The sequence below is a fragment of the Dasypus novemcinctus genome, chromosome 1, assembly GCF_030445035.2.
Source record: "Dasypus novemcinctus isolate mDasNov1 chromosome 1, mDasNov1.1.hap2, whole genome shotgun sequence".
NCBI classification, from domain to species: Eukaryota; Metazoa; Chordata; class Mammalia; order Cingulata; family Dasypodidae; genus Dasypus; species Dasypus novemcinctus.
In genome coordinates this window covers 188514773-188533764 of record NC_080673.1, presented here as the reverse complement: position 1 = coordinate 188533764, position 18992 = coordinate 188514773, and the positions used below count along the sequence as shown (strand labels likewise).

At 35.8% G+C, this 18992-nt stretch overlaps 1 protein-coding gene across 2 annotated transcripts in view; it reads left to right on the top strand.

Moving 5' to 3' along the window:
- SLIT2 (slit guidance ligand 2) overlaps positions 1-18992 on the top strand; it is a 369072-nt gene that overhangs the window by 217416 nt on the left and 132664 nt on the right. For both annotated transcript variants that reach the window (XM_004482479.5, XM_004482478.5), the window contains exon 5: positions 9589-9660. In XM_004482479.5, the coding sequence (XP_004482536.1) occupies positions 9589-9660 (72 nt within the window). The remainder of the gene's footprint in view (positions 1-9588; positions 9661-18992) is intronic.

The window sequence follows — 18992 nt, the reverse complement described above, 5'->3', positions numbered from 1 at the left end:
CTAATTTGCTAATAAGTTATGGGCATTTTTATATATGCTTCATTGACCACAGCCAGGCCCTGTGCTAAGTAATAGGTTAAAAAAATGCCAAATTATTCTCTATCTGTTCTCACGTAACTTTCAGCTATAGTGGGATATGTGCCATCAGTAATCTACCCATTATAATCCAGAGTGATACCAGTCAAGCATATCATGCCACAGGAATATGAGGGAAGGAGCCTTCTCGTGTGGTAGGATGTTTTGGAAAAAATATCCAGAGGAAAGAATGGTTAAACTCTTCTCCCAAAAAATGAGGAGGATTACCCAAGTAAAAGAGGACTTGTGACTGTCCCAGGCAGAGAGAACTTGGCATGCATGTCAGATTGTGTATGTGTATATATTTCCACTAGTCCATATGTAAACCTAAGAAACTCCATGGCACAGTCTTTTTTGAATATTTCCTCTCATCTCCCACACCTTAAGCAATTACAAAATGAAGTATTGGAATTTGTATCTTTGCCTACTGATATTTTTATCAGCTCAGTATTGTAATGATCACTTAATTTGCTTATTTCCCTTTCTGAATCTGAGCTTCTTAAGAGCAGACAATAGGTTATTTTTATCTTTTTTATTCCCTGGAACTTGCAGTATGCTTGGCACACACTGCCCTCAATAAATACTTTCTGAAGTGAACTGAACTGAACTAATGGAAGTGCGGGAAAGTAACATGTGTGGGTGCCTTTGTGAATAAGACCAGGCTGGATACTTCACACCTTCCCGGAGAATACATAGGATCGTCCTCTCCTTATAGTAACCCTGATGGCATTTTTTTCTCAGTGTTCCAGCTGAGAAAATGTAATTCAGAGAATCTCAGGAACTTGACCAAGAGCAAATGATCATGTAGTCATTATGGGGTGGGGCCAAATTTTCTTTTCCAAACCTGTGTTCAGGTCTGTTCTATCACCACCTTCCAGTATACAACTTCAGGCCTCTGGAGAGGTTTTCAGGCCATTGTGATTATCCCTGTGTTTAGATGTGACCAAGCATATGCTTTCATACATGGGTTATCCACTCAGTGGTCCTTCTCATAAAAAAACACATGGAGTTATTTTTTATTTGCTGCCATAGATACCGTTCTTAGATGCTATCATTGCCTGCTGACATTACACAATTACATTTCCCCTTCTTGAATGTACTAAATGGGTGTATTTATTAGTAACCCAAAAGGATTTGGAAGGACCAATGTTGATATGAAACAGTGTTTTCGATATGATTTTGGAGGGAAGACAAAGGATAGTAGGTTTTTGTTTGCTTGTTTGTTTTTTTACCTGTGAATTCTCTATTATTTAAGGATTAATACCCTAGTTATAAGATTTCACATTAACTGGAAAGAATTTCATTGATGGTCTCTTATCAAACCTTCTTCTTTGTCCAAAGAATTGTTATTATTCTTGTCTTTACTGGTGCTTCCTGTTTTTCTTTTTCTGTCATCATTCACTACTTCCAACTGGCTACAAAAGCCATGTTTACGAACCAAAGAAAAGCTAGACGGTGTCATTTACCGGAAATGGTTACCATTCAATGGAAATGGTTACTAACATGGCTTTCAGATACCATTGCATTAAAATTACTTAGCAGACTTGTTAAAAAATACTGATTCCTGGACCTTTCTCCAGAGATTCTGCCTCAGAATTTCTGGGATTGACCTCAGAAGTCTGTTTTTAAAACAACCTCCTGGATTTTTATGGGTGAGTCTCAAACCACACTGTGAAACCACAACTCTCAGAGTCAGAATGCCACAGACCCAGAACCCTGCAGAGGCCACCTCCAATACGTATCAGGCATCAGGGGTTAAGGGGATGAGCTGTGGAGAACAGCAGACCCAACTTCAAATCCCAGCTTCTACCACCTCCAGTTGCATGGTAGGTGAATTACTTAACCTCTGAAATCTCAATTCGTCTTTTTCAAAATGGTAATAAGCAATCTTATCCCCACGGGATTATAGCAACAATTAAATAAATCAAAGTGTTTTGCCTGGCAGTTAGTAGATGCTTAATACATGTTAGCTTATATTATTATTTTATCCCTTCAATTCTAAAGCATACACTTTTTCACACTTAAATTTCCATGGAAACTTCTGGTGACACTTTATATTAAAACAAGGAATTACTGGTAGCAAAACAGCGATAAGAAGAAAAAGAGATATCTATTATTGCTGTTATAGTCACAAAAGCTTTGGTCACTAAGTGCTAGAATTTGTTTCAGGCTTCCAGCAACAAAACAATTTTCAGTGGGGAAAAAAACCAACAATCCCTAAAATGGACTCATTTGTACATCAGATATGGAATGGGGAAAGCCACATACATAGAAGATTATATTATGACCTCAAAGAGAAAGCAGTGTAGAAAAGGCTGTGCTCCTTAGGGGGAAGCAGTTACACTGGTGTTAAGAACACAGTGTAAATGAAAGAACCAGAGAAATACCACAAAGCAATAATTGCATCAAATCTTAAGCTGTCAGTAAATGGTTTTGAATACATAAATGAATGAATAAGAGAAAGGGTAAGGAAAGCCCACGGCTGATTTTCCAACTTTCAAACGTTGAAATATTGAGTACACTGAGCATCAGTTCTTGGGAAAAATAACCTGCAAATCTGAAGTTTGTCGATACATACTACCTGAAAAATGATATGCAGTGTGTAGTTCAGTTCTCACCCTGTTATAAAGACTCCATTAATCAGTATATCTCCCTGCAATCTCTTTATTGAGCTCTAGTTTCATATCTCCAATGTTTTATGAGCCACTTGTTTGTGTCTCCTGCTTTTACCTTTATACCAATATATCTAAAAGTTCCCCAAGAAGTCCAGTTTTCTTTCCTGATTTTCCCTCTTTGTGTTTATAATACTAGATTCTGCTATTTTGCCAGGCTTCAAAGCAAAGACTTAGATTTAACAGCTTTTTCTCTTGCCCAGATATATCCAACAAGCCACGCGTTTTGTGAATTTTTTCTTCAGACTCTTTTTTTTCTTTCCTTACCTCCCTCGCACAGACGTTTGCTAAAAACCTATCCTCTGCCAATAATTTTGTCTGGACCTTTAAGAACGTTTAACCCACCATCTGCCAGTGAAAGGGACTAGGTGCTTGACGCAGGGCTAGAATATGCAAATGCCTAGAGATTTAGAGGAAGGTTTTTTTGTTCGTTTTTTTTTTCAGCAGAGAATGGACTTTTATTTTTAAAGAAATATGTTGTGCAATTGTTATCCTAGATTTATCTAGAAGTTTTTATAAAAGCTGAATCAAGAGCATGAATGACGGACTCAGGTAGAAAAAGTGGTACAGCCAGTATTAAAGAGGGCTCTGAAATGAGAGAATGCTTGACGTTTTCAAGGACCTCCAGGGAAGCTGGTGTGATGGGAGCAGAATGCTAACGAAAAAACGGAAGGGCACGAAGCCCAAGAGGACGAAGAGGACGAGTCAGCCAGTTTGTTTTGGGGACTTGTAGGCCTTTTGTAAGACTTTGGACTTTCCTTTGAAGTGAAAAGGGACATCCGTGAAGAGTTTGAGCAGAGTTGTGGCACAATCAGCCCATAGGAAGGCAAGGGCAGAAGGAGAGAAGTAGTTTGGAGAATAGTGTAGTAACCCGGACAAGAGGGAGTGGTGGTTTTAGGCAGGGGACTAAAGGTGCAGGTAAGTTGTTGTAGGCAGCACATCTCAGCCTCGCAAAATGGCTCGGCTTGTACAGAGATGGCCTCCGGTGCTAGCTGGCTCCTTCCCGCGCTACCTTAGCTGGCTCCTTCCCGCACTACCTTCCTGCGCGCACCAACCTGAATGCTTCTTTCCCCAGCAACAAGAGCAAGCAACCTATACACTCTATCCCCTATGCCCAGCCAATCAGTGCATGCCACACTCCCCTCATCCCCCACCCTGGCCCTTATAAGCTGTTGCACTTCCCTAATAAATCAGACCTGCGCCACCAGCCTGCGTTCCAGAGCTCTGTGTGTTATTGTGCTCTGGTTACTGTGTGTTATTGTGCTCTGTTCGTCCTTACTCGCGAGGCCCCCGGGCCGTTCCTCGGCAAGCACTGGCGGCAACAGTAGGTCAGATTCAGAATATATTTTGAGGATAGATTTGAGTAGATTTGATGGTGGATTGGATATGGGGAGTGAAAAAAATATGAGATGTCAGTGAGGATCCCCCAATTTTTCATCCACGCAACTCAAAGTATAGTTTCCCCTTAACTGAGATGGAAAAGACTTTGGGAGGAGCAGGTGTATAACATTTTAGTTTTGGAAGCACAATTCAGATGTCAGTATGGAGGATGCATTGGAAGGGATCATAAATCAAGGCAGAGGGATCAGCTCAGAGTCTCTTGGCCATCTGTGAAAGCAGTGAGGTGTGCTGTGGTGTTGAAGAGTAAGAAGAACTGCCTGGTTGGAGACACTGTGGAGGTGGCTTTGGGGACTGTCTGGATGTAGTAGATGGAGAGGCACTAAGGTGGGAGCCTCCATGGTACCCTGACTGCTGGCCACTAGGGCCACTTCTCAGGCCTGGCTTCAAGAGGTCTGCATCTTTCTAATTGTGCATATCTCATGGGTGTAAAAAGCCCCACTTATTTAAAATTACTTCCATTCATCTTTTTTCTATCTTTCCTATAAAGACTGCTTTTAGAAAAGGATAGAGTTTTCAGTTCTTCTCACTCCCTTGTCTCAGAAAATGAAAAAGCCAAGCTTTCAAGTTTAAAGTGTTGACCATTTTCATTTCTATGGAAAAATGCAAAGTATAACATATTTCATACTTTCCTGCCTGAGCATTTACAATAACCTCTTAACAAGATGGATCTAGTCTCCTACTCCTCAATCCCAGCTCCCCAATATCCTATGTCATTCTCATATGTGTCTTATCCAAACACTTCCTCCATTTTGTTATTCCCTTCCTGTGAAAACTCCAGTGGTTCCAAGCTTTCCCCAAAATGATAATCACCTTAACTTGCATTGAAGATCTTATATTTGGAACCAAGCCTAACTCCCAACTTTATTACTTAATATTCTCCAAAAAGCATTGCCTATTCACTGGGGACCCAGTGTCTCCCAGACACTGTCTGGCAAGGCTTCTTTCCCCATTGTCTCTGCCTACTCCTAAATTCAGTTTCCAAATTAATCTTCTTAAAACTCACTTCCAATCAAGCCACTAGCATATTCAAAAACATTTTTTTACGCCCTATTGCCTAGTGATATAATAACCATCTCCTTTCTTGGCAGCTCCATCCAGCTAGCTCAGTTGTTCTGAATCATTTTTCTTGTTCCATACAGTTCACAGAACAATACGCTCCTTTCAGTAATGCCTCATATTGCCTACCATAATCCTCAAGGAAGAGGGCAGATACACCAGGGAGCACATAGTAGAGGCTTCAAGTAGGATACTCTTTTTAATATAACCAACATTTCTATAGTGCTTACTCTTCCTCTCCTATGCTGCCTTTCTGCTTGGTCTCCTACCACCTGCATACCACCTATCACCATCCCCTTCCTGAGGATTACTGAGCCACATCATTTTCATCAAGGAGCAAGTAAAGTCACATTTTATTTTGGAAGGTGGTCTGAATCAATCAAGGCTGCAATAACGGTTTCTCCTTTGATCTCTTAGATCACCTTTCTCAGCTACTGCTCACATTTTACTTACTCTATACTTCATTGTCATCAAACTGCTAGTGTGTATGTATTTTACTTCTCAAATTAGATTGGAAGTGTCCAAAACCAAACTTATAATTGACACTGCAAATCATTCTTCCTTCTAATTTCCCAATTTTATTAATGGTCCCTCTATTCACAGTTCAAAATGATTTCTTCTTATTCTCTTTTCCCTTACCTAATCTTTCTCTACATGCAATCCATTTCAAAGTGTTGGTCCTTCTTGTGTCCTTGGTATCACTCTTAATCTTTATATATATTTTTTCTTTTTCTTTTTTAGGAGGTACCGGGGATCAAACTCGGGACCTCCTACGTGGAAGCAGGCTCTCAACCAATCTTCATATCTTTTTATGTTTATACTGTTGGAGATGTTTCATATACTAACTCGACCAGGGTAAACAAGCTGTATATTGATGGTTGTCATATTGCTTGAAATTCTCATTATCCTGTCCCCAGCTTCATAGGAGTCTTGTATCTGGTTTTCCAAGCTTAGGTCTTTAACCTCATGTAATCATCTGAAATCTCATTTCTATTTTAATCTATCTAAGGAATAACCCTTGCCTTGCTTCCATCCACTGGCTTATCCCCACCCCTCTGTCCTGCCATTGTCCACTGAAATAAGAACACACTCTTCAATTGTCTAAAATGTCTATTCCACACCCATATTCTTACACCATTTATTTCACTAAAGGTATTGTTCCTTACACTGTCTTTCCCGTTACCCAAAATCCATTTCAAACTTTACATCTTGACTCACTCACATTGCCTTTAAATAAACAAACAAATAAACAAACTCTTCTTGATTGTTTTTAAAGGTTTATTTATTTACTCCCTCACCCTCACCCTACCTCCCATTGTCTGCTGTCTGTGTCCATTTGCTGTGCATTCTTCTGTGTATGCTTTTCTTCTCTTTAGGTGGTACCAGGAACCGATCCTGGGGCCTTCTGGAGTGAGAGAGGAGTACTCAATCTCTCGCATCACCTCAGTTCCCTGGTCTGCTGCATCTCTAATTGTCTCTCCTCTGTGTCTTTTTTATTTTTATTTTTTTGTCATGTCATCTTGCTGCACCAGCACTCCTGCACAGGCCAGCTTACCACATGGGCCAGCACTCCAGGTGGGCCAGCTCTCCACTCAGGCCAGTTTGCTGTATGGGCCAGCTTGCCTTCACCAGGAGGACCCGGAAATTGAACCGTGGATCTCTTATGTGGTGGATGGAAGCCCAATCACTTGAGCCACATCCACTTCCCTCTTCTGGATTTTTTGACTCTATAATTTATTTGACTCTCTTTTATTTGGTCTTCTATTGGACTGCTTGCCTCATCCTTTTGACTGGACTTGAAAATTCCAGAAGCTAGGTAATTGGCCTTATCCAACTCAATATCAAACAATGCCTTACATAGTGTCAATATTAAATAAATATATATTGGATTGAAATAGTTGCAATCCTTCACATAAGCATATGTTAACCATATAAATCATTGTTCAAACACAGTCTAACCCATCATTTTGTAAATGCCATAAATCAGAGGCTAGGATAAATTAAGAAAAAGTCTTCTAAATTCTAGGCTACAAGAAGGCTATATTGAGATTAAGAAATCCCTAAATCTTGACTCAAGATTTATCTGTGTTTTTCTATACATTTACTTTAACAATGTGTCTCATTGTAATCACTAACACCTGACATCTCTGACACTCATTCTCTTTTACTGTCAAACCAGGACTAAAAGGCCTACTTCCCAAGATGGTTGTGAGGATTAAAGACAATAGAGATTAAATGGGATAATAAATTCTTTCTAAAAAGTCAGTTCTTGCATACAGTAGGTAGTGTAAACAGGGAAAACATGACCCATTGAGCTGAATGGCATGGACGCATGCAGTCCAGTCAGGGTAGGAGTCCCACCTGCCAGTCAATAACTTTAGGGGAATAAAGAGGGTTTGAGTTTAGGGACAGCTCAGTCTGCTATTAAAAGGAGAGATTAATAAGTGTTAACACCATAAAGCCATTCGACCACCTAGTATTCTACAGAAGGTAATCAGAAGGACTGAAATCAAATAATCAGAAGGAGCCTTGTTTTAACTGTGTGTTTCAGTGTTCTTCAGTGATGTTTCTATGAACCAACTAAACTCCCTTTCTTGCTATCCACCCCCTCATTTGAAAACATGATCTTAGGACAATACTGGGTCTAGGGACTGAGCAGAGTTGAGACTGCAGGTGGGGAATGAAGTGATCCCAGCTGTCCAGATGGGAAGACTCTGAGCCTAGGAAGCAGGCAAACCCTGAAGTAAACATCTCTGCCTTTTGCATTCAACTACACACTCTCCGAATCAATCCTTTGTATTTGGAGAGGTATAAAAAAATAAGAAGCAATTATTAAACATGGCTTAGCAGGGAAACAACAGCAAAAATACTGCTCTTGGTTTAAAGAGGGCATTACAACAGTGTAATTAAACAAAGGAAGGAAGTCAGTCTGAATCAATGACAAGTACAAGAAATAAGTGATTTTTAAGGAAATGAAGTTTTATTTCTTATAAAGATATACTAAAACTATTGAAAGCAGTAACAAAGCTACAAGGCTTAGGAAATGAATGGCTTCATTAATTCCTAGATAAGTACATATTGTAGAATTTACTGTTTGAAATAAAATATGTTTTCTTTGCAAAAGACCTTTACTCTTTATATGGACATTTATTTCTTTGCCAATTGCTTAGCAAACATTTATTTTTTGACATTGCAGAAATTGTGATATAAATGCAAATCTCAATCGTTTAAAACTTGGTGTTAATGAGGTCAGGACTACACAGTAAATTTCTGGATAGGACAATTATCTCTCTACCGCATGGCCACAAGTGTGTGAACACAGGCTCTGGACATAAGCAGGGAGGGGGGGGAGAGGATGTCGATCTGTTCCATCCAAAATCCTTTCACGTAATTGGCAAATGGCACAATTTTCACCTGCTCTGCAACTGTGGTTAGTAGTTTCTTCTTTCTTTGTGAAGCATGTTATATTTCAATTTTAGAGAGAATTTTAGGTTCATCGTTACTTTAATTATTTATTTGATATTTCAGCTTTCTGCTATATGTTAGTGGTACTTAAAATTAGAAGAGCCTTTTCCGTTTTCAATTGAGCATTTCTTGCATGGATATTTATAGCCTGCTTGTTAAGAATAGTGATACAATGTGAGCTCATGGAATTGTGTTAAACTCCGTTACATGAGATGAATGAGTGATTTTTACAAACTTCTTATTCCAACTTGAAGAGTGCTTTTTTACTTGATTAAAATGTGTCTCTCAATTAAATTAAAATGCAAATATAGACATTCTGTGTTTATAGTTATAATAGAATTATTTAAAGAAGGTTTTAAATCAGTAGGCTGTTAATATTTCATGCAGAAACTGCTGGTTTTATTGTTGGGCCGGTACTGTCATGTTCCATTTTCAAGATTACTTAAAATGTGATGAAAATTTAATCATGTTGCCCAGGTTTTATCCTTTTTCACCCTCTCTTTTGTAGGAAGTTAAAGTGGACTACTTTCCTGTATACTTCATAAGTTATGTCAGTAAGGTTGGAAAAATATCACCTAATAAAAGTTTAAAACCCTTTGAAATTGAGCTATGGACAATTTACTATTTGTTTTAAAAAATATTTTATTACATAGAATTGGATCAACTTAAATTTAAAAGAAACATTTTATATTTTATTATAGAATTAAAAATCTGGAAAAGTACTGCAAGAAGTCATTAGTCCAACCTTATAATTTATGTTAGAATTATAAAATATTTTATTAGAAATTGCATTTAATGCTACTATTTAATTGTGACCTTTTTAGATTTTCTGTAATGTGCTATCCCTTCTTAAACACCATGCTTAAAATAATTTTGAAATTATATTTTATACTTTTTTTTTCCTTTTTTATTGTTTTAGTGATCTCAGTGAAAACCAAATCCAGGCAATTCCAAGGAAGGCTTTCCGTGGAGCAGTTGATATTAAAAATCTGTGAGTATTAGTTTGCTTTTAATTTTATATTTGTTTTTTAAGTTATCATCCCTTTTAAAAGTCAAGTAATATTAAATAAAGCATCAGGAGAAAAATGGTGCAAGCCCAATGCATTTTTAAGCATTGTAACAATACATTTTAAATTGTTTTTACAAGCTATTGATGAGATTGTCATTTAGAAGAGGTCTTGAAACTGAAGTTGTTGTCACAGTTATTCTTCAAATCTTGTGATTAATCTAGTAAAAGCTAAAGAAATTATTTGATTGAAAACTATTATTTGTTTTCCTCCCTTTTTCTCTTAGTTCACTCAAATAACTCCCTTTGTATTTGGCATAAGTGTTTATTGGAAATATGGAATGTGAAATAATTTTTTCTGAAAAGAGTACATAATATTTTCTCATTCAAGGTGCCTGAAGCTTGCAGCTTTTAGATCACCATTTTCATTAAATCAGAAAGTTTGAGAATGAGTCCACTAAATTGTGTCTGATCTTTTGCATTAGTATATTTCTTACATCTTTTTCCTTATATATCTTTATGAGAGAATATATGTATGGCCTCCTTAAAAATAATAAAAAATAAAAGTGTTTCTGTATTTTTTTCCTTGTTTAACCTTTATTTTGTTGTCTCGTGTATAATATTTTTAAGTGCCTGTAGTTCTTAAGGTGCATTTGTCACATTTAAGATCCCAGTGATGATCTGAATATTGTAAATATATATTCCTGTAAACTTTAAAATATTGTATTAGCCTTTGAATATTCTGATTGACTGTGACTACTGGGACATAAAACATTTTCCTTAGCTCTTGCATTGATTTGGAATGCAGGGGAATATGCCCCTCAGTGCTGAGATTAACTCCTAGAATTCAGTATTTCTTTGCTAGTACTAAGCAGGGCGGACAGTTTTTCAAGAATTAACTTATATCCAAATACTTTATGGTGGGTTCCAACCCTATTTTTCCAGTAGTAAAAGTGAGACAAATGTTTGTCCTTGTCAAAGAAGACAACTGTTTATAAAAACACAGTTTCTGGCTCTAGGTTGATTTCTCAAATGTCATTGGTTTTTGTTTCAAACATGCACTTTATAAATGTGTAATAAACACAGAAAAAAATGTAGGCATCTAAGTATAGCTGTGTAGGGGTATCAAAATCATGGCTGTAGGTTTTTATTAGTGCACATGTCAAAGGGATTTTATTTGTTTTAGGTTTTTCTTCGCTGAATTAGGGTTTGGAGAAGTCTTCAGGTAGACTCAGTGAAATAAGATATTCAAAGCTATCTATATATCCCACAGGTGATCAGAACAGTGTAAGGGTTAGATGTAGCATTGTAAAGTATAGCAGAGGCTACAGGTTACCACCCTGTGGGAATCCCATTTGCAATGTTATAATGGGATTAACGTCTAAATCCTTAAAACAGGTGTCTTAATCTTCTTAGTAAAGCTATCCAGGGAATCCAAATCTAAATGTGCAATATTCAAGAATACATTTGGGGAGGAGAGGACAAGTTTGGTGAGTCTTCTTTGTGTCTTCTACATTTATCCTTTTAAATTTGTGAATTTAAAAGCATAAAGATAAAAGAAAATATAAGATGCTGAGGTTATATGAGGAGAGGAATGTTGATTTCACAGAATTTGTTTTTTGTATATTTTTCCCCACATGCATGATTTTTTTTCTTTCTAACTTTAAGGCAGTTATTATATAAGCAGTAAGATGCCTTTAGAATTGGAGTCTTGGAACCTTTTGCTATTTCTTGGATTTGTAGACATGAGCAAGTTAGTAAGTTTCATTGAGCCTTAGTTTTTGCTTTTATAAAATGGATATAATAGATTCTTGGGTCTGTTGTGTCTATAACGGGAAGTGAGATATAATAAAACTTTTAAACAATAACATGTTGTGAGAACATCACATTATTTCATTCTGAAATTATTCATTAATCAATTGCTAGAAGCTAGCCCTGAAAAGGTATTATAAGGAGACACGAAAGTGGGACATGAAGGAATTTTCAAAGTTTGGAATGGACAAGGCTCTCTTATTATGGATCATTTAAACATGGAACTACAAAATGGAAAAAAGGGAATACACTAGAAAGTGCCAAATAAATACATGCAAGACCCTGATTTATGAGTAAGTGCTATTAAATGTGGAGGAAAGAAAGAGATAAAAGTGTAGGTGGAAGTTATCAGGGAATACTGGGGGAAAGAGTCCATGAAAGAAAATATGAAGCAATCCTCAAGGAGGTTGGTTTGTATTGAGTATTGGTGAGTAGAGGTAGCCAAGAATGGACTGAAGCAGTTTGAATGCTTTTTGCAAGGCTGGAATTCAGGGTTTGATCAATGCAGGATTAAAACAAAAGTGCAGTAGAAGAGTTTGATTGTTTGCCTGTGTAATATAAGGAATTGAAGGTGCTCATTTTATAAGCAGTGAGAGTGCTAATTCTTAAAAGCAGAGTGGTAAGAAGCATAGATATCTGAATATGGGTCAGACTAAATAGTGCAACTTCCAATCAATATAAGCTATTGGAAGTTTATACTCCTATGAAAGAATAGGGATTTAGAAGACTATTTGGATGTTGAAAGACAGTGGTCAGAAGAACAATTTATTTCTACTATTCTCACTGCCTTCCATGTTCAAAAAATGTTCCAAATCTTGTGATTTTTATGTAGTTTAAATGTATCACTAAAAGTTAAGGAAGATATTTGGTAAAATACATTAAATGGAGAGGGGAACAAATTATACAATTACTAAACAACGGGCCAAAAGGTATCAACTAGTGATTCAATAAAAGCCCATTAATATTGATATTATTAATATTCCAATGTAGAGAGGTATAATGTTTTGTCCTATTTATCAATCCAGTGTGGGCATTTACAAGTTGGACAATCCTGTCTGGTGTGATGCTGGCTATTGTTCAGACTAATTTAGAGAGTATAAGTGAAAAAAAGAAAGGGGAACTGAAGGACTATTTGTTTTAGTTGTATCAAGACTGTATTTTGCATATTGCTATGTAAAAGCCCAGTCTGATGCACTGTAATAGGCTTATTGGATTTCCCACATTCAGGTCTTATTCATAGCAAATTCCAGTTATCAGAAGATTTTCACTGGAAGCATTTGCTTTAATCTCGTGGATTGTCTAAATATGCTCCAGGCAGCATTCTGACAATACGAAATTGATGCTGTGGAAATTTTGCAAATTAGCAGATCTCATCCACTTCCTCCAGGCAAGCCACACTAAAACTATTCTAGACAGATGGACATTTATCTTGTTCTTAAACATCTCCAGGGACGATTTCCCATAACTTTTTTGCTTATCTCTATTAATTTCTTAACTTGATTAAAACACTTTATTTTGTTATCTAATTTTCTCCAGCTGCAAGTAAATCGTTTTCCCTTCCTGGTAATTAAATAGGTGAGATATAAGAATTAAATGATCATATTAAAATATCCCACAGGATTTCCATTTTTAGGCTCCCAAATAAAATATTAATTAAACTTTATATTTACAAATGTATGCCTCACCGAAATGAGAGCTGATATGTATAGGCTTTTTCATTGTAAAATTTCTATATATTTTATATATAAAATAAATTTAGTAGTGATGCAATAAAACCATTGCTGCCTCCTGAGAAAATCTTGAACAAAGACATATTACATTTTGCTGCCGTTTTGTTTTGAAGGATCTATTAGACACTTTCATTTAATTGAATAATTTAGGAGAATATTCAAATTAAATATTGCTAAGTTGCTGAATTTTCCAAATTATTCTCTAAGCATGTACTTTGAGTATAAAAATGTTCAAAAAATTCCTCCTTTTCACAAGACAATATTCCAAGTTTTAGTTAACCTAGAAATTAAGTCCAAACAAACTAAAAATATATAAACATAAAAAGCAAATAGATTGCTAATTGCTATTTTCGTCACAACAAGAAGCTTTAATTTGCTTTACCATTTGTTTCTATTGTTAGTGAGTTCAACATGAATACTTAAAATAATTTCCAAAAAGAATTATTTTAGATATACTCTGTAAAGTAAAACACAATTGCTTTTATTCTCCTTTAATCTTGCTCAAACAAGGGTTTGACAAGTAAATCATGCTATGTTTTTAGGAAACATATCCAGGTCCAGTTTGACAGGAAATTATTACTACTGGCAATAAGATCTGACAAACAGGAAAGAGACAGTGCTCATCTTAATGTTGTCACACAGCTGTTTACATTATTTTAAAATTTTATTTTTTTGGAACTCTGTCATCTTCAATATTTTTTTACTGATGGGTTAACAAAAACCAATAAGAGAAAATCTCACAGTTCTAGTCTATGTGCACAAAAAGGTATTTTACTATTTTTTATACTTCTCTAGTTTTAAATATCTTTTCATTTTCCTTCCCCTATATGCGAATACTTCACAATGATAAGAGAGCAAGTGTTGCTCACGTACGATAGAATCAATATATTACACTCAGAGGAAAGATTGTATTATGTTCTTACCATGTAAATGCAAGATTTCTTTGGGGCTTGATCATATGAATTAAGTCATAATTGAGAATTATCCAGTTGTTTTTTTAATCATAAAAAGAAAATCTGTTGACACCAAATTCAAACTGTGGCTGTTAGTGCACCAAGCTCCTGTCTAGAGTGGTTTCTATAAACCTGAGGCTGAAGAGACTTGGAAGAGAAGGTTGGTTCCTCTCTCGTGGGACCTGCTATCCTGAGTCTTACATAAAAATCTGCAGGGGTTTGATGGGACATAGAACCTTCTGAAGAATCCTTTGTAGATGACTCTTCATTTAGTAGATGGTGAAAGAAGGCGAGTCTCATAGCAAGGAATTATCAGGGATTGTCTTGGGTACTGAAATGTAAAAATATCTGGAACTCAGCAGTCAATGAGCTGTACCTTGGGAACTGTCCGTGGTTCTGTAATTTTCCTAGTATGCACTAACTCTAAAAACACACTCTGAATGATGATCATTCCCAACCACTATGTACAAATTTGCCACTATTAATCTCCCCAACTTTGCACTTTGCTTGTCGTTTCCTGGTTCAAAGCATTCAGTTTATTAAAAAAACACTTTGTTTTTTAGTAAAGCCCCAGTAATAGAGCAGATAAAAAGCTAGACCCAACCCTGACTTTTATTGAATGGCATAAAGTGAAGCCTCTTTAGATATTCTGACAAGTTCTAACATTGTGAGTGAAACCCAGGCTTCTAGACCCCTCTCTCACTGAATCTGCTTACACGCTCTTTGTTCAAGCCAGAATGGCCTCTCCCTTGTAAAAGTTGATTCTGATCATCGCTGTGCCTCTCCTCACAACTGCTTCTTGATACTTTTACTTTCTAACTGGATACTATATATTCAATAGATATTAATGATTATTATTCCCAATATCAGTTTCCATCTTTTTTTATTAGTTTAGCAAGAATTACCAGAACACTCAAGGTCAACATAGGTGTCTTTCCTCTATTTTTTTATGATCTCTCTTAGAGCTCCTTTTTGTTCCTTCCCAGTCAATTGGCAAATGGATAGAACTTTATACCATAGGCTGTTCCAGGAAAAACTGAGATTATTTATTCTTGTAGGAAAAATAAAATATTTCCTGAAAGATTGCAAAAGGGTTATAATCACCAATAATGTAAATCATATTGGATTCTTCAGAACCTTCATTTCCTTAGTTGGTTTCTTCAGTTTAAATACTAAAGTGTGCTTATGCTGAAGTAAATGATACTATTGCAGAAGCTTCTGTTTAGGATATTCATTAATATAGAACAATTTGTATTGTTCTTATATTCTCTATTGCAATTTAAGTCTTGGTCTACTGCTTAAAATCATTATTTGAAATAAGATTTGTATATTTAGGCCCTCATAATCGAATTTTGCACACACAAAGAAAGAAATAAAAGAAATCATGTCCATATCCTTGGCAACTATTTTTCATTTTCTCCCACGTGATTTATATGTTTTACTGGGTTTCTTTCTATGTAGTGGAATGTTGCATTCCCTAATATTGATCCTAACCACTTTGATATGTTTTAGACAATTGAATTATTGAAGTTTGCTATCTCTCCAGTAGCAATATGTATATAAATCAGACTTCTATTGCTCATACCTAAAAATACGAAACAAAAAACAAAATGGGAACATAGTCATAATAATTTTGTTGAGACAATGAGAGGTCCTGCCTGGCATAGAAATGATCAAACATTATGTTCAATATTGTTTTAGATTTAAGTATATTTTATGGTGTTTGAAAAATAAATTTAATTAGCAATAAGATCTCATTAGTCAAACATGCCAGTGAAATTTGATTTTGCCAAGGTTAAGGACAAAACCATCTGACATTAATGGAGGCAGGTAAGACTTAGGTGTATATTTGAAACATAGTATAGTATCCAGATTTTATAAAATGGAAATTGGAATCCCTAAAGAAAACTGAATAGTAACAGGATGCAGTGATTCTAACTGTTTCAGGATGTCAAGTAAGTGAATATTAACCTTCTTTTCTTTCAGTATACCTATTTTTAAAACTTACATTTAGCAACATTATATGTTATTTCCCCTTCTAGAATAATCAGAATCTAAAATTAGGCTATGTTATTTTTAATGTAAAAGAAAAAGCCATCTTCAGAAATTGCATGTATGAGAGACATGGGATGATACATCTATTAATATTAGATTCCTTTGACACACTGCATTGTCCAAGACTAAACTACCGTAATAGGAAAAATTATTGCTGGTGAGTTATTCTAGGAAATTAGAAAAGAAGTAGTTGCCACTGGGAAGTGAATCATAGAATATCAGTGCTTATTAGAGCTTGAAGATAATTCATTTCACCCCTATGCTTTCATGAAATTAAAATCCTCAAAACTGAGGAATGAACAATCTTAAGGGTGGAATGTAACCATGGACCAAAGTAGACTTACTATTATTGAAGTAACAAAAGGATTTGTAACATTGATATGAAGATAGTGGTTACTAGAGGTTCTGAGGGGAGGAGCGGGAACAAGTGTAACTTAGGGCATTGGAATGTTCTGCATGATATTGCAATGACAGATACAGGTCATTATACATTTTATCAAAACCTATAAAATTGTACGGTGCAAAATGTAAACCATAATATAAACTATAGACCTTAGTTAGTAACAATACTTCAATATTTGTTCATCAGTTGTAACAAATGTACCACACTAATGTGAGATGCTATTAATCGGGGGAAATGTGGGAGGGTGAGGGGTGGGATGAATGGGAATCCCCTATACTTTCGATGTAACTTTTCTGTAACCTTAAACTTCTTTAAAAATAAAGTTTATTGTATGAAAAAAAATTAAGTAGTGCTCCAAAACACAAATTAAGGCAATGAAGAATCAGATAGCCAGGTAATAAAGAATTTGAACAGAAGCAAGAGCACTGGAAGTCTGTGCTCGGATAGGATGGCTAAAGGTTTGAAAGAAACCATTCTTTTTCTTTCCAGCAAAGAATCAAATTCCTAGTTTTGGAAGTAGCTCCCACCCCAGGAAAGGGTCCTAAAACTCTCACTGTTGTCTCTAATGTATTCATTACCCAAATCTTTTCTATTTACGCTCATGTCTGACTCAATCCTTGCAGTAGTTACTTTTGGAGAACTGAAAACAAAAACAAAAAACAAAAAACAAAAAACTCTCTCCCTTCCTTTAATTCAGTATAATTCCATGGAATAATTGGAGATCTCATCAAAACAGGGTGAGTCCATCACTAAATGCATGACTGAGAACAGATTCTTTCCTGTTTACAGAAAGCATAAGTGCTCAGGGCTTAAAAGGTAGCAGAGAAGGAAGTGAACACAGGGCAAGAAACACGGTGCAGCAAAATAGCCCAGAAACCCTGAAATAAATTGCACTTTTGCATAGTTCTGACACTGCTTGTCTGGAACCATATGCAGACAAATGGAGGTTTGTTGGGAAAGATTTTCACATGAGCAGTCACATGGAAAACAATGCTTTCCATAAACATTCCTTTGAAATGTGAATTTCCAGAATTCATAAAAAGTTGAAAAAGTAGTTACTTTGATTTAACTGTTCTTTAACAGGTGTAACTTCCTCATGAAATACCATCATTCCCAAAAGATACATGAACTGAGGCATTATGGCATTCAGAAAACTTTGAAGAAAAATTTCAGCCCTTTAAGAGCCAAATGTTCTTAATATTTTGACACCAGTAATAGCTTTGAATTCTGTTAAGAATCAGACAAAGCATGTATCCCTGAGCAATATGAAAGAGCGATGAAATTAACAAAGTTTCCAGCAACATCTTAACTTCTACTGGTATAAGGAAAGTAATCTGCCTTTCAGTCCGTGTAGGACAAGATTTGCTTGAGTGCTTTCCAGCATGCTAGGGCTTCCCCTTTGTGTATAGTGTGGATGATTTAGAAGAAGCTGTGTCAGCACTGATTTATACATTGACAGCTAAGGATAATAAGATATGGGCAAACATACAGCTCACCCTTTTACAGATTAACCTGGAGACTGCATTAGGCAGATTTGATAGCATTAAAAGATTTTGCCAATTTGTCTGAAAACAATTTCTCTTTTGTATTGTGTCAAGGGTAACACTACATGCCATTGTACTAATTTAAATGGCTTTGATAAATTGTCGAAGAGGTTAGAGAATAGTTGTGTGGATGTATACTTAGCACTTTGAAATAAAAAGGCTATTATCTTAATTGTTAAATGAATTTAATCTGTAAAAACCACAAGTGCTCAAAAATGTGTTTTCTTGGAACTGCAGCAGCTATATGACATCATACGACTTTAAAAGTCTTAGAAAATAAAATTATACTTCTGCATCAGTTCCTAATAAGTAGAAATGCTTTAGGGTATTACAGTAGCATGGCTGGTAGCAATTATTTGTAAACCCTTCATTTATAAAAGCAGTAAAATTGTATCTTCTCTGAGATGCACCTTGTTTTTACCATTGCATATGCTAGATTGTTCCATTTGCATGACATCAGGGTAGACTCATGTATGATTGTGTCCCCTAGAGATCTTCTTAAAAATGAGATGTATATTTCATGAGACATTGTCTATTTACATAATTTCTAAAGTTAAAAATTTGAAGAGGCCCTCTGAAAGACTGGTTAAATTATTATGCCATTTTTTTTCAGTGGTCTTGTGAGAGAAACAGCTATTTTTACAGGGATGTTTAAAGAGTTCTTTTTGAACAAACCTCAAAGAACAAAGTCCTCTTAGTGAATGCAGAACTTGAAACAAGGACAAGGTTCATTTGTATTATCATCATAGTGTTACTCTGCACATCTGCATCATTTCACAATTGCATGGAGAGATGACAAGTCAACTTACTATTTCATGAA